The sequence below is a fragment of the Eleutherodactylus coqui genome, chromosome 2, assembly GCF_035609145.1.
Source record: "Eleutherodactylus coqui strain aEleCoq1 chromosome 2, aEleCoq1.hap1, whole genome shotgun sequence".
Classification (NCBI taxonomy): domain Eukaryota; kingdom Metazoa; phylum Chordata; class Amphibia; order Anura; family Eleutherodactylidae; genus Eleutherodactylus; species Eleutherodactylus coqui.
In genome coordinates, this window is record NC_089838.1 from 247,002,969 (window position 1) to 247,018,919 (window position 15,951).

General features: G+C 44.9%; 1 protein-coding gene across 2 annotated transcripts in view; it reads right to left on the reverse strand.

The window, feature by feature from the left end:
• Positions 1-10,076: 10,076 nt before the first annotated feature.
• RHCG (Rh family C glycoprotein) overlaps positions 10,077-15,951 on the reverse strand; it is a 92,907-nt gene continuing 87,032 nt past the window's right edge. For both annotated transcript variants that reach the window (XM_066592802.1, XM_066592801.1), the window contains exons 8-10: positions 14,668-14,792; positions 12,159-12,232; positions 10,077-10,958 (exon numbers count right to left, since the gene is read on the reverse strand). In XM_066592802.1, coding sequence (XP_066448899.1) covers positions 10,869-10,958; positions 12,159-12,232; positions 14,668-14,792 — 289 coding nt within the window. In that variant the 3' untranslated portion in view covers positions 10,077-10,868. The remainder of the gene's footprint in view (positions 10,959-12,158; positions 12,233-14,667; positions 14,793-15,951) is intronic.

Consider the following 15,951-nt stretch of genomic DNA (forward strand, 5'->3'; position numbering starts at 1 on the left):
TAATAGGATGCATTGAAACTGCTTTACCATGGGTTCAAAAATGCTGCTCAAAATTTAGGTAAAAGCTGTATTTTCTGAAAACACGTCTTAGAGTGGCCTAAGGGTATGTTCATGGTTTTTTTGTACTTTTGAATCACAATTAAGAAAAACACATAAAAAAACCTGCATGCGGTATTCAAAGACCACAAATGTTTTTAAGAAACTACAAACACTATTAAAAACCGCACGTGTTTTTAATGCATTTTTTAATTGTGTGCAAAGAGTGCAATTATATACAGGGAGATGTATACCGTATACCAGAGATAAACAGATAGATAGAGAGGGAAAGATTATAATATTTACCACCTCCTCCGGTCTCCTACGCTCCCCGACACTGTTAGTGCACTACTAGCCGTACCAATCCTGTGCCTGGCAGTTGTACTGGTAGACTGCAGTTGTGACCAATCACAACTGCAGTCTCTCCGTGGGAGGAATCCGCGCCCGGAGAGTCTGCAGCATGCTCCCCTGGTAATGGCCCTCCCTGTCTAAAGTGTAGGCCACGGCGGTCAGACTGTGGTTGATAGGTGGCCCACGGGCCGCAGCGGTGAGGCGGCACCTGGCGGGGGGCCCATGGGCCCCCATTTGCTGAGGGGCCCAGCCGCCAATGCAACCTCTCATGGTACGCCAGTGCTGGCCGCACACACAAGGGGTTCACAGGAAGTCTCCACAACATTGTCCCACTTCCGTGGCTGCCCAGTCACCAGATTCATCACCAATAGAACATATATATGACCATTTGGGACGCCAACTCCAACAGCCTACGAGTTTGCATAATCTAGAGGCTCAGTTACAGCAAATGTGGACACATAATACCATATGGAACCAGTATGTCTCCATTGCCCCCCGTATCACATCTTCTATACAAGCTAGAGGCGGTACAACAGGATACTAGAGCCTCCATGCCCATCGATATTACACATCTTGTATCCAAGCTAGAGGCGGTACAACAGGGTACTAGAGCCTCCATGCCCATCCATATTATACATCTTGTATCCAAGCTAGAGGTGGTACAACAGGATACTAGAGCCTCCATGCCCATTCATATTACACATCTTGTATCCAAGCTAGAGGCGGTACAACAGGATACTAAGGCCTCCATGCCCATCCATATTACACATCTTGTATCCAAGCTAGAGGCGGTACAACAGGGTACTAGAGCCTCCATGCCCACCGTATCACATCCTGTATCCAAGCTAGAGGCGGTACAACAGGGTACTAGAGCCTCCATGCCCACCGTATCACATCCTGTATCCAAGCTAGAGGCAGTACAACAGGGTACTAGAGCCTCCATGCCCACCGTATCACATCCTGTATCCAAGCTAGAGGCAGTACAACAGGGTGCTAGAGCCTCCATGCCTGCCCGTATTACATCCTGTATCCAAGCTAGAGGCGGTACAACAGGGTACCAGAGCCTCCATGCCCATCCATATTACATCTTGTATCCAAGAGTTCATCCCACAAAAAAACAAAAAAGAAAAACAAGCACTCAGAGGATCTATTGATGGAAAAATAAAAAACATAATGTCTCCTGGAATGCAGCGACTGAGAATGAAATCTATAAAAAATACAAATTAAAAAAAAATGGGTGTTTAGTGTATAAAACAAAAGTGAAAACATAAAAAATATATATTATATATATATAATAATCTTTATTTGTATTATTAATATATATATATATATATATATATATATATATATATATATATATATATATATATATATATATACACACACACACACTGTATAAACTTAACCCCTTAGGGACATGGCCAATTTTGAGCATAGTCCTTTTGGGCAATGATTTTTGGTGGATTTTCATCCCCATTTTTCAAAATCTATAACTTTATTTTTTTGTCAACGCGGCCGTATAAGGGCTTGTTTTTTTGTGTGGCGAACTGTAGTTTTTGATGGTGCCATTTTTGGGTACATAGACTATATTGTAAAACTTTCATTATTTTTTTTATGATCGTAGGGATAGAAAGCGCATCAATTCTGCCATAGATTTGGGGGGGGGGGGGGGGTTCTTACAGCGTTAATCATGCAGCATAAATGACACAATAAATTTTTTCTGCGAGTCGGTACAGTTACAATGATACCAAAACTTTTCTTTCTAGGTTTTTTCACTTTTCCGCAATGAAACCCCTTTTTTTTTAGAAATTATTTTCTTTTTCTAACTCGCTGTATTCAATGTCCTATAACTTTTTTATTTTTTCATGGGGGGAACTCTGTGAGTGTTTGTTTTTTTGCGAGGTGAGCAATAGTTTTTACTGGTACCATTTTGGAGTACATACAGATTTTTTGATCACTTTTATTGCGTTTTTTGGGAGGCAAAATGAAAAAAATTAGCATTTTGCCTCAGTTTTTTTAATGCTTTTTGTCGTGCAGCATAAAAAGTGTGTTCAACTTATTGTATGCGTTGTTGCGGATACGGCAGGAGCAAATATGTTGGATTTTTATTTTTTTATGCTATCATGGGAAAAAGCATAAAAAAAGGGTTTCTTTTTTACATTTTTATTTTACATTTCTCTTTAAACACTTTTTATGTCCCTGTAGGGGACTTGTACAATAGCAGCTTTGATCACTATGATAACGCATTGCAGGACTTCTGTTCTGCAATGCCCTATCACTTGTTATAGCAATTATAGGTAATGGCAAAGCAGGAAACCTGTATCTGGTGTCTTGTTGCCATGGCAACCCGTCGGGCTCTCTGCAATTGCATCGCGAGAGTGTGATGACATAACAGCAGGAGCGCACTCCCTCTGTGAGCCCTTTACATGCCGCGATCTACGTAGATTGTGGCAGGGAAGGTGTTAACAGCGGGAGTTGCTGTCCCGATGCACTCCCGCTGTTGCAAGGGGAGGCCGGCTATCGGTGATAGCCGGCTCTTGCTGCCGGATAGCACGGGATCTCTTCTGATCCCACACTATCCCCTGGACATAAGTGTATGTTCTGTTGCGCTAAGTATCTCCCTGCCAGGACGTACAGTTACGCCCTATGGCAGAAAGGCGTTAATATCGATGGAAATTAGCTGAGCCGGAGAATAATACCAGTAATTTATTCAGCAATTGGAAAGGGTCTAAAAAAACAAAAAATCCCAATTCTCTTGCAAAAGAAAATTATAAAAGTTCTAGAATGCGTTATACGTGCCCCAAAATGATGCCATTAAATAATCAACTTGTCACGCAAAAACAAGTCCTCAAAACAAACAGGTCAACGAGAAAAAAAAAGTTCTGACCCTAGGAATGCGCAAAAATAAAGACTTAAAAATTGGTTGCTCATTAGTGCTTAAAACAGACCAGTCATAAAGGAGTTAACGGCAGGCATTCACTGCTGGTCAGTGAGGTTATAGATGGAGGGTCATTGGATGAACTTCATGTAAATCTCACCTCAGTAACTTCACTAGTTTGTGTGGGACTCCTAGCAGACAGAGGGGTCCTCCTCCCGCGAGCCGGTAGCACATGGTAAACTACCTGGGTCTGCTGTCTGTCAAGGACCTCTAATGATGTCACACTCATGTGGCCAGTCATGTGACCAGCCTGTGGGAGGAGCCAATCGGGAGTATACCACAGTAAAGAATGTTTATGGAACAGATAGAAGCCTGTTGGTTCCCGGGACGTCTCACTGGTGGCTGCTGACACGCTGCTATGGGAAGAGAAGTAACCCGAGAGAGTGTTCTCTGCATGGGTATGTCAGCCTTGCCTCGCCTCCCCTCTAGCAGCCCCACACCCTGGCCGCACCAATCATGCGACTGCCAGTGTAATGCTGGTCACACTGCTTGGCCTTCTACAGAATGCACAAGTGTGCATTTTGAATAGGGCGGGGCTTCTGGGCCCCCGCAGAGCAAGGGCCAGGTCGCAATGGCGACCCCTGCTACTCCTCATGGTACACCTCTGGTGCCGGCGCCATTTTCCTCATCTCCCTGATCAGGACCCGACCGCTGCCTGCTGAGGAGAAATTTATCCATCCTGTGGCCGGTAGAAGCATGAGGTTGTGTTCCAGAGTGCCACTCGGATTGGGACTTCCTGCTGCTACCCATGATGTGCTGGTAGGTTGAGGTTAAAGCACTATGGTGGGCTGAGAGCCCCTCCGGGAGTGGGAGCTCTTGAGAGCAGCGTCTTTACTCCGCGATGGCCAGGGCACATACCTGCGAATGTCATTTTTCCCTGACGCACGGATCGCGTGTGCGGGAAAAAACCCTGCACCATGCTCCATCTTCGTGCAGGGCTCCCGCACGGATGGCTCCCACTGCACATCCGCAGCTGTTATTGTGCTATGCTGTGGGACCGCGGGAAAGCAGGCATTCAAAAAAGAAATAAAATGTGCATGGCACATGTGCGCGGAATGCTACCGGCGTGCTGAGCACATCTGCCAGGCCGAAAAAAGAAGATCCGCCCCCAAAATGGAGTATATGGGATTTTCTGGCCTCATGTCTGCGGGAAAGGAGGGACCCGCTGCGGGATTCTGCATGGAGAATCCGTGCGGGCCCGAATTTCCCAGTGGACATGAGGCCTGGCTGTCTCACAATTCTCCAATCCTCCCAGCAGGTGAAGAAGGCATCTCCTGCCACTGAAGCACCCTGGTGGTCTAACCTTCATATGGGCACTCCTGAAACCCCTGAGAAACAACGAGAAGGAGTATTGGATGTAGCTTGCCAAAACCGCACAGCCTTCAGCAAGCATACCGCAGACTTTGGTCAAGTGAGACACATCTCTCACACTATCCGCACGAATGGTCATCCTCCTATTGAAGAGAGATATCAAACTCTAACCCCTTCTCCGGATAAGACTGTGAAAGGGATGATTCAAGACATGAAAGACCCTAATGTGATCAGGGATAGCTATAGTCCGTGGGCAGCTCCCTTAGTGTTAGTTAAGAAAAAGATGGAGGAATCAGATTTTGCGTAGACTACCATAAACTCAATAACATTACCCATAAAGATGCATATCCACTACTCTGAATTGAAGAAACCCTTACTGCAATGGGCTCTGCTGCTTATTTTACCACTCTTGATCTTACCAGCGGGTATTGGCAAGTATCTTTGGCAGAACTAGATCACGAGAAGACTGCGTTCCTACATCTATGGGTTTATTTGAATTCAACTGCATGCCTTTTGCGCTATGTAATGCTCTAGGAACATTTCAGAGACTTATGAAACAATGTTTGGGCCATAAGAATTTTGAAACCGTTCTGCTGTACTTAGATGATGTCATCCTCTGTTCCAAAACGTATGAGGACCATCTGGAACATTTGGATGAGGTGTTCAAGATCCTGATTAAGCACAGGTTGAAATTAAAACCTTCCAAGTGTCAATTCCTACAGAAACCAGTTCATTATCTTGGACATATTGTCAGTGCAGATGGAGTTAGCCCTGATCCTGAAAAGATAGCAATAACTAAGTGGCCTACCCCAAAAATGCTCAAAGCTGTAGAGCCTCATGTGGCATAGAGTGCTAAGACAGCAGAAATGCAGTCCTAATTTATCGCTCATGCCCTAAAGGTTCCTGGTTCAATCCCCACACGGTTCAGGTAGCTAGCTCAAGGTTGACTCAGCCTTCCATCCCCCTGAGGTCTGTAAAATGAGTACCCCGCTTGGCAGGGGGTAATAACTAAATTACTTGAAAACCTGTAAAATAAGTTTACGCTATATAAATAACAGGAGTTTTTTTTTTTTCGCGCAGGACAACCCCAATGGATGTGTTAAAAAAAAAAAAATACATATTACTTACCCGAATCCCCGCTCTGCGACGTCTTCCTTCTTCCCACTTCTTCCTTCACCAAGATGGCCACCGGGATCTTCACCCACGATGCACCGCGGGTCCTTTCCCATGGTGCACCGTGGGCTCTGTGCGGTCCATTGCCGATTCCAGCCTCCTGATTGGCTGGAATCGGCACACGTGACGGGGCGGAGCTACGATGACCAGCTCTCCGGCACGAGCGGCCCCATTCACCAGGAAGAAGACCGCACAGCGCAAGCGCGTCTAAAAACGCCAGAAGAAAGCGAAATTAGACGGATCCATGGCTACGGGGACGCTAGCAACGGAGCAGGTAAGTGAATAACTTCTGTATGGCTCATATTTAATGCACGATGTATATTACAAAGTGCATTAATATGGCCATAAAGAAGTGTATAACCCCACTTGGTTTCGTGAGACAACCCCTTTAAGCTACTAATTCTCAAGTGAGTGTCTGCGGAGTGTTGTATCCCCCTCCAGTGTTATCCTGCATCCCGGAATGTGTATGTTCAGGAGCGAAGTCATACAGAGAGCAACTGTAGGCCCAGTTTCATACTGTGTCCTCCTCCCTGAGCGTCTTCTAAACTGTCTTTTCTGCAGTGGCGTATAAAGCTGTATCTGGCAAACAAGAAGTAACGTTTCCAGTCACTGCCCGTTCCCAATAATTGAGGTTTCAACATTAACAGTGTGTGGATTTTATTATTCCTGCTGCCGGAGAATCAACGGTTATGAAGGAATAATGGTGTCACGAGTGACAACTTCTTCAGTCCACTACACCTATTTACAGGTAACCGCTGTCCAAGCGTTGCCTGGAAGAGGCCTAGCGGTGCCTTGGCCGAGGTTGCATGCGTCCCTCCCGGGAGGTGTCTGGTAGAGCCACATGACAAGTGTCATCTCTAACCCCGCCAGCTCCTCAGCGTGGGCCTTGTGTCTCGGTCGCTGCAAACTCATATGGCTGAAAGTGTCTAAGGGTGATGGTCCACAGTCCTCAAGGTGAAGCCCAACAGTGTCCTCCAGCTAGTTCTGCCATATAGGTAGAATAGCTGGGGATAGTGATAGTGTAGCTCAAGTCCCAGCCTCTAAATTATTATTATTTCCCTCCTCTTCTTCCTCCTCTATACTTCTCCCATGAGGAGGGAAGCGTGTCGGAGAAGAAGCCTCCCCTGCAGTGTTGAGTAATGTCAGACTGGATAGACAGTTGGGAGATTGGTATCCTTTCCTGCTCCTCCTGTGACAACACATCACTGTCCCTGAGGCTTGTAGCGTCTGTTCCAGCAGGCAAACAGTGATGGTCATACTGATCCGTGCGTCATCATGACTGACCATTTTGGTCACATCCTCAAAGTAAGTTAAAATAGCACAAACATCTTTGATCTGCAGTCACTCCACAGGCGTCAACCGATCGACATCCATACTGCATCTGCTAACGGCGTACACAATCTGGTACTCCATGATCGCTCCGTGCTGCTGGCTTAGCCTCTGCAACACAAAATTCCACTGCGCAGGTACGTCACAGATGAGACGGCTGGGTGGGAGTCTGAACTGTTGCTTTACCACTGCCAGATGAGAGACTGCTGAGTGTGAATGCGAGCACCGTTTCCCGACCTTTTCCAGCAGTGGTTGTAAACCTGGATTGTTTAGAAGGCGCTGCACTACCAGGTTCATTATATGGGCAAGACAAAATACGTCTGTGATTGCTGAAGCCACGGCTTGCCTGCATATTGGCCCCATTGTCACACACAACCTTGCCTGGCTTCAGTTTGTGCCAGGTCAGCCACGTGTCAGCCTGGCCCTGCAGAACCATCAACGGCTTTTTGCACGTGTGCCTGGGCGCCCCTAGACATAGGAGTTTTAGAACAGCATGCTGGTGTTTACCCCCCCCCCCCCCCCCCAAAAAAAATAAAAAAAAAAAAAAAATCGCATGTGGATTTAAACACATGCGGTTTTTGTTTTTTTTTAACCCACATGCAGATTTTTGATGCATTTTTTAATTGTGTGTAAAATGTGCAATCATATACAGGAGATGCTCAGCTTATACCATCGTGCTCTATATCACTATATACAGGGAGAAGTATATACATCTCCTCTAGACAGTGATATTGACCATGCTGGTGTAAGGCTCCCAAAAGGAGCAGAAAAGTGGAATCCCCAATTCACTGTATATACTGATATGGACCATGCTGGTAGAATCTGGGTATCTTCTGTATATAATTATATATGTACAGCTGGTATAAGTTATGCATCTCCTGTATATAGTGATATCGAGCATGCTGGTATAATCTGGGTATTGCCTATATAGAATTATATATGTACAGCTGGTATAAGTTATGCATCTCCTGTATATAGTGATATCGAGCATGCTGGTATAATCTGGGTATTGCCTGTATAGAATTATATATGTACAGCTGGTATAAGTTATATATCTCCTGTATATAGTGATATAGACTATGATGATATAGAATTCTATACAGAAGATACCCAGGTTGTATGTACAGCTGGTATAAGGTATACATCTCCTGCATATAGTGATATACCAGGGTATACAAGCATGGTCCATATCACAACATACAAGATGTACAGCTTATACCAGGTCTACATTTATAATTATATAGGAGGACATACCCAGGTTACACCAGCATAGTCCATATCAGTATATATAGCAGATGTACATCTCCCTTTACATAGTGACATGGACCATGCTGGTATAACCTGATATTTCCTGTATATAATTCTATATGTACAGCTAGTATAAGTAATATGTATAGCTGGTATAAGATTGCATGTGGTATATACCTTTTGTACTACATGGTCCATGGACTCCATTCCCCAACAGTGTTCGTGTCAGTGCACCGCCGTCCGGACCAATCATGCAGCCGGCAGTGCCCTGACAGACTGCAGTTGTTACTAATCACCACTGCAGTCTCTGAGTGGAGGGGAGGACCGCGTGCCAGGGGGAGTCTGCAGCCTGTAATTGGCTGTCAGCTCCCCGGGTACCAGTCTCTCCCCTCCGTGTGTGTCACCCACAGCCAGCTCGCAGGCCGCGGCGGTCAAAGTGTGTAACGCAAGGAGCCGGGTCGCAATTGCAACCCCTAGCAGTACGCCAGTGGTGAGACGAATGTCCAACAACTCTTGGGAGTGCTATAAAACGTGCACCACCACTTTCGGCTTCATACCCCACCTACAGGACATTGACCCAGTGTGCTGTTAAGGATATGTAATGCCCCTGACCATGCTTGCGGAACTATGTATATGTGTCAGTTGCCTTAGACAATGTTCTGCAAAGTCAGGGACACGTGGGGCAGGCCTGGCTTTTTGGGCAAAGAAATGGCAGTTGGGCATCTGGTATGTGGGTTAGCATGGAGCATCACATTGGGGAAAGCAACTCTGTCCACGAACCTGAAGGGCAGCATCTCCATTGCAAGCAGCTGCACAATGCTTGTGTTCAGGCGGTATTTTTTATGTTCCCATAGCTGGGGGATGGAGTGGTTGCTGCTGACTTGGGACACGTTAGAATACGCGGTAGATGTCAGTGAAGGTGGTGGTGGTGATGGAGGCGGCTCAACTGCTCTGTGTTTCCCAGCCTGCAGCCTGGTCGTCCATTGCAGAGGAGAGGCCTGAAGTAGGCGTGCTACCACCCCTATACAGAACTGCTTCTGTGCTCAGCGGCTACTGCATGAACAGGGAGGGAGATGGAAGAAGAGGTAGTGGAAGAGGGGGCAGGATGAGGCTGACTCTTTGCCCTCTAGCCCAGATGGGCTCTCCAAGGCAGCGGGTGGTGGGAGTTCATGTGACTGTTCATATACATTGTGTTGAGGTTGTTTACATTCTTGCAGCATTTTAAAGATGACCGCTCTTCTGTCATCACCTTTGGGCCCGCAATTGCTGCAACTAGTAGTAGCTGATGGTGGCGGTACGACCTTGTTGTTTTTCTGTGGAACCCTACTTGCTGCCTTGGCAGGGTGCTGCCCCGCAACGTCTACCTCTTCCTCCTCCTTCTGCAAGCTGATAAAATGACTCTTCTTTCCTCCCTATATTAGATCAAGTACTTCATACTCTTCCAGCTCTTTTTCCGCTTTGTCGGCCTTCTAGTCTAAGTAGGACAAAAGAAGGGGATGAAGCAAACCCAAAAGAGTATCAAAGGCTTTAGTCCCAGGTATATGACCAGGACTCAAACAGCCTTGAGGAGGGTTATAGAAAGTAGGTGGTGGAGGTGCTGCCACCCAGGTAAACCCAACAATTGTGGGGGGCAAAAAAAAAAAAAATTATTGTGGCGCAACTCTCCAATAAAAGTGATGAGGCAATAGGATGAAATATCCAACTTCTTTTATTTAGTGAATTAAAAGCCAGCAAAAGATACACAGTTCGGGGTGAACCCCCTCATCAGTCAACCTGGGAAAAACTAGTATATGAAAGGATATATGCAACATATGGTGTGTATATTGTGTAAGGGGAGGAGAGTGTAAAAAAGAGAAAGGGGAAACAAACAAAAAAAATATATAAAATATATACAACAAACAATACATAGCCATGTTACATAGGATATTTCATCCTACTGTCTCACGACTTTCATTGGAGACTTCCATCAAGATACCATTTTTCCCACATATCTATGTCACAGTGAGCACCTCCACATCCACAGCTTTCATTTACCTGGGGAGTAGAAGTGAAAGCTGCGCTGTGATTGGTTGCTGTGGGTAAGACAGACAGATTTTCCTTTAGAAGACTTTCATAGAGTGTGGTGCTAATTTTCCGTGGCTTACGGTGTACGACTAACTTCATTGGCAAAAATTTTTTAAATTTTCTGCAGGTTTTTTTTATTATTCCTAATTCCACTGGATAGTTTTCTGGGCATGGATGGATGGATATATTAGATATTGGATTGCAGTCACCGTCCTGGGACGGGCTTTCTACTAGTGTGAAATAAGGCACAGTAGTTACCATTTGCTAGTTTTTCTGATTCATTTAACTGAAGCAGCTCATCATCTTCTGAGGGAAACAAGATTTTGACATTAACAAAGTTTAAAATGAACCGCAGTAAGACGTTGGTGCAGAGTTCACGTATTCCATGATGAGGTACGCCATGAGATTAGGAAATGTATCAGTCTTTATTGATTTCCTTAAATTGGTCAGGCGCATGAGTGACATATTGTTTGGCAGCTTCGACGTCGTCAGGCTCTTCTTCAGGAAGCTATGGTGAGAGAAGAACATAGAAAAAAAAATTAATGCTTAACTTCAAGTTGGCTGGTCTATTCTCAACAAATTCTAAAGGGAAGCGGTCACGTCCCCAATATAAACTAAGGATGGTGCTGTTAGATGACGTCAGGGATGGATTTTTTATACTCAGCCGCTCCTGCAATTCAGCACTGTCCTCCTCTGAAGTCAGTGCGCAGCACGAAAATCTGTATCTTTTTAGTGTCTTGTGTGCATGCTCTGCCATGGACTTGTATGGGAGAATGTCCACGGACTCTGAAAAGTCAGATCTTCGTGCCATGCAGAGACTTCAGAAGGGGACATCATGGGAGCAGGGGAGTATGAAAAATGACACGTCCCCTAACAGCACTATAACTAAGTATATGGTGCTGTGAGGACATGACAGGCTCCCTTTAATACTGTACTCTATTATGTACAGCTCATACAACATCTAGAGTCCATGACATAATGTTAATTGGTTTCCCCAAAGGATAAATAATTTAGTACTGCAGGGCAGCCAATAAAGATCAGGGGACTAGAAATGTCTTTCTAACAGATGTCACCACTTCTCCAATCTAAGAATAAGTGGGAGTGTTTCAGACTACCAAAGAATACTGCATTGGGTAATCTGAAAGTCTGACAGTCATTTTACATGCATGAAGAAGGGACTGGGGACAGGAGAAACTGAATGGTGGCTGCAACATTGAAAATGAAGGCAGCAGGTACAGTATAATAGTTATGCATTTTACATGTATAGTGACATTTTCACTGTCAACTGGAAGGACGCTGTAAACAATGCAACTTCTTTACCAATACCTAATATTTGATGTTTCACATGAAACACACTTTATCATTCCTTTTGCATTGAGCTTTGTCGCCACCTAGTGGCAAAAATGTAAATTTTTAAGTTTTAATAGAAGAAAATGCAAATTGTGTACTCAAAGAAGCAAAAACAAAGAAAGAAAAAAAGTTGTAGCACATCCATAATATAGCACAGGGCATGTTCTTATAACAACCTGCTGGGCTACAAGAACTTCATATATGACATTAATAAATATTTGTAATCTCAGAAATGGCACAGAGGGACAATATAAATATACCTGCTGTGGGATTTTAAAGCCCATGCGACTAATTAGATTCATTTACTCAAACTTATTACAAATAGTTAGTGCACTTTGTGCAATGACTATAACCTTACCTCCCAGTACACGACATCAACAAAGCAGTTCTCATCTGATGGTTCCCCCCAGATTGGCAACTTCAGGATGAGGCCTAAATGAGATGAGGAATGTGACAATTAGTTAAGCTCCTTGAACACTTGTATCATATAAGTATTTATAACTGTAGTGCCTGATTATTGTGTTGCCAAAGGGGACAGGAAACCTGTTTTGGGGCAAATTGCTGTGCCCGGTCTTCACACTTTACATAGAACATGGCAGTGGCTGCATGATTTAACCATGCGACTACTTTCTCGGCTGTCTATCCCCCTCTGCCCAGCTAACTGCACCTGCACAGATATTGATTGAGCAGAGGGAGGAAGCAGTCATAGGGTTAATTACATAACTGCCGTCATCTTCATTGGGGGGCCTTGACATAAGGTAAGCACTGACATACTATGGAATAAAACACAGTAGTTTATGGCATAGTACAAATTTTACCAGAAGAGTCTGGAGACAGTTCTGTGAGTATAAGGTAGATAACGCATGGATATCCCCTTCTCTGCTCAGTATAGTACAAGATAGGGGTGAGTCCTGTCTGACAGTTCAGCGCTAGAGATAAACTGTCTGATAACCAGTCTTTTTGGTGGGGTTTTGCAGAGGCTGGACAAATACCTGTCTGGGATGACTTAGTAAATCCTGCACTGATCAAGGGGTTGGACCCGATGACCCTGGAAGTCCCTTCCAACTACCATTCTAGGATTCTGTGAAGGGGCATGGCTTAAATGGGTTTTCTTAGAAGTTTATTTTTTTGGCCCAAAACAGTGTTCCCCATACAGCACAATAACACACAATCATATACTCACCTCTCTTGGCTTCCAACTCTGTCCAGTGCTGCCGCTACAGGTTGTGATGTCATGTTTGCAGGCTGCAGCAGCCTCCTTATGGGACATGATAGGCTACTGCAGCCAATGACAAAGCACTTGATCACAGAGCTCTATCATTGGCTGCAGTAGCTTGTGACATCCTGTACACAGACTGACTGCAGCCTGTAAACAGACATCTAATGCAGGCCTGCACAACCTGGCAGTAGTGAGGGGCCACAATGTAAAATTTCCAAATCTCTTGGGGGCGTAGATATGCTTTTAGCAGTACACTTTGTCTATTCTATAGTTTAAAGATTCAATTATGTTGAAATGATGATGAATTAAGTGATGCTTTATGTCGGGGAAATTCCGCAAGCGTAAACAGCGATACAGAATTAAATCCACACCATGTCAGTTTCTGCACAGACTTTGTGTGGATTTTTTCTGCAGCATGTGCACAAGATTTTCAAAATCCCATCCCCATTGCTGCTGCTGTCAATGCCACATGAAATCTCTGCAGCAAATCTGCCCCATGTGAACCCAGCCTTATCTGCATGTAGCGCAAATGCTGTGGAATTTTCAGTTGCAGCATTTCTGCATCCAAAACAGTCAAAAATTGACAAAATCGGTTCAGATTTTGACTCAAAATTAGCTACATATCTAAAACATATTTCTGAAAACACAGCTTTTCCCTGATCTACACAGTTTTCATGCTGTCGTTGCTCCCCGTCTTCATTATGGAACATTCTGCCACAGCAGCTGCTTGCACCACCGCTCTCGAGGCCTAAAAGGACCTTCTCTGAATTGAATCACAGTCATGCAACTGGCTATGCACTGTGCAGCCCGGCCTGTCATATGACCATCATTCACTGAAGGTCCTTTAGTAAAGGACTGCCTGCACGGTCATGTCACACTAACAGCTGGTAAAGTTTGGGGCAGCTGTAGCAGCACCGATAGCATGACTGCAGTCATGTCACAATCTGCAGGACACAAGAAATCCTCTGCCAGGCTATATGTTGCGCAGGCCTGGTCTAATGTAAGCCAAAAAGAAAAAGTGATGGGTTTTCCAAGTCATTAATTTTATATAGCTTGGAGTTCCCCATGCCCACAACTATATAAAAGTAATCTACGCACCATGGCAGTAGACTGCTGCTTCAGCGGTCCGGTGCCGCAGCATTTGACAGGTGATGTCACCAGACCAGTGTAGAAGCCCTAAGGCAGGGAAACGGAAGACTGGAGCAGCGGCAGGGGAGCAGCGCACAGCCGGAGGGCAGTAGTTTAGTTTTTTTATATTCCAGCTTTCCCACTGCTGTCACCAATGTCAGAGGTTCTCAGAAAACCACTTTAAAGATGCACAAATCTATACTACATCATGAGCCACTGTGATAAATTTGATGCATCTATTGCCTGCTTTGTATTAAGCAGTCCAAAGTTAGGACAGTAGTAACATCTCCCATTGAGTCCGTTTTGTGTCTAAATTTTTCGCCATTCTCAAGATTGTTTGCCGTCGGTGTGAGAAAGGGGCACCTAGTTGTCGAAACGCATTGCTTGTGGCCAAGTTCTAATAAAGCCTACATCCAAGTGGTGAACTCTGCACCTTATGTGAGCCCCTTCTGATCTGGCTTTATCTAAAGGATATGTGAGCGCTATATGCTGCAATACTGGACAATCAGCTCTTCCTTACCTACTATAGTACCTCCCACAAAGGCAAATGCCAGAGACACGAAGATACCGGCTGCCTGATATCCTCCTTGTGTGCTCGGACTTCTCCCAGCAAAATCTCCTGTAAATCTGAACATCTCGTTCATACTAAAGGGAAAAAAAGAAACAATGTCAGAACATTGTGACCTATAAGTGTATTACTGTGACAAATCTATCAATAGTGACACATTTACAAGCATTTAGAAAAAGTGCGGCTTTGATTTAAAAGGGTTTTCCCACCACTTAAAATTGCTGCATAACCACTCTACCCTTCATGATTGCTGCTGACCAGGACATGTGACTGCTGCAGCCAATCACGGACCACAGCAGTGACCTTCTACAGCTAGTGATTGGCTACAGCAGTCACATGTCCTGGTCAGCAGCCACCAGGAAGGGCAGAGTGGTTGTGCAGCAATTTTAAGTCATGGAAATATCCCCTTAAAGGGGTATTTCCATCTCAGATATTTATGGTATATCTACAGGATGCCATAAATTTCTGCTAGGTGCGGGTCCCACCACTAGGACCCACACTTATCTGGAGTTAATGCAACCTTCTGGGCCTTGAGCAACAAATATGGCTGAACTTCTTCTCTGACTACCTGATGTCCACTGTGTATTGCATGCATCAATAGTCTGAGACACGACATGCTGATGTGACTGCACAGCGCTGGCCAATCAAAGCAGGTGTAGTGCCTTAGACTAATAATGCATACTAATATGCAGTGGACATTGGGTAGTCAGAGAAGAGGTGCGGATATCTTTGTTTTTGCAAGCCCAGAAGGTTGCGTTAACGCCCCTACCCTGAATGCAGTGGCCGGGGGCAGTGGAGGCAATACCTCCAGATAGGTGCGGATCCTAGAGGTGGTTGGGACGTTGGAAATGGCCAAGTGCTTTGCACTACATCGGTTCTGTAACTCCCTAAGAAGTTGATAGGAGATACGCTAACAGAAGATACGCTAACAGAATGGCACAACGAGTTCCACTGTTTACTCCTATAGGAGTTAAGGAATTAATAACCACAGCTGAGCTTGGCTCTTTCCATCATCACGGCCACCTGGCCATCTAGTAATCATCCATGTTGCCATGTTTGGTCGAGGTGGGAACACACCTTTAAAAGGATTGTCCAGGATTACAAGAAAAAAAGGCCTTTTGTCTTGTAGACATGGTGCCACCTTTGTCCATGGGATAATGGAAATGAGACCATTTTGGGAAAAGGTTCTCTGGTCTCACTAAACCAGGTCAGACCCATCCCTAGTTCTAAATTTAT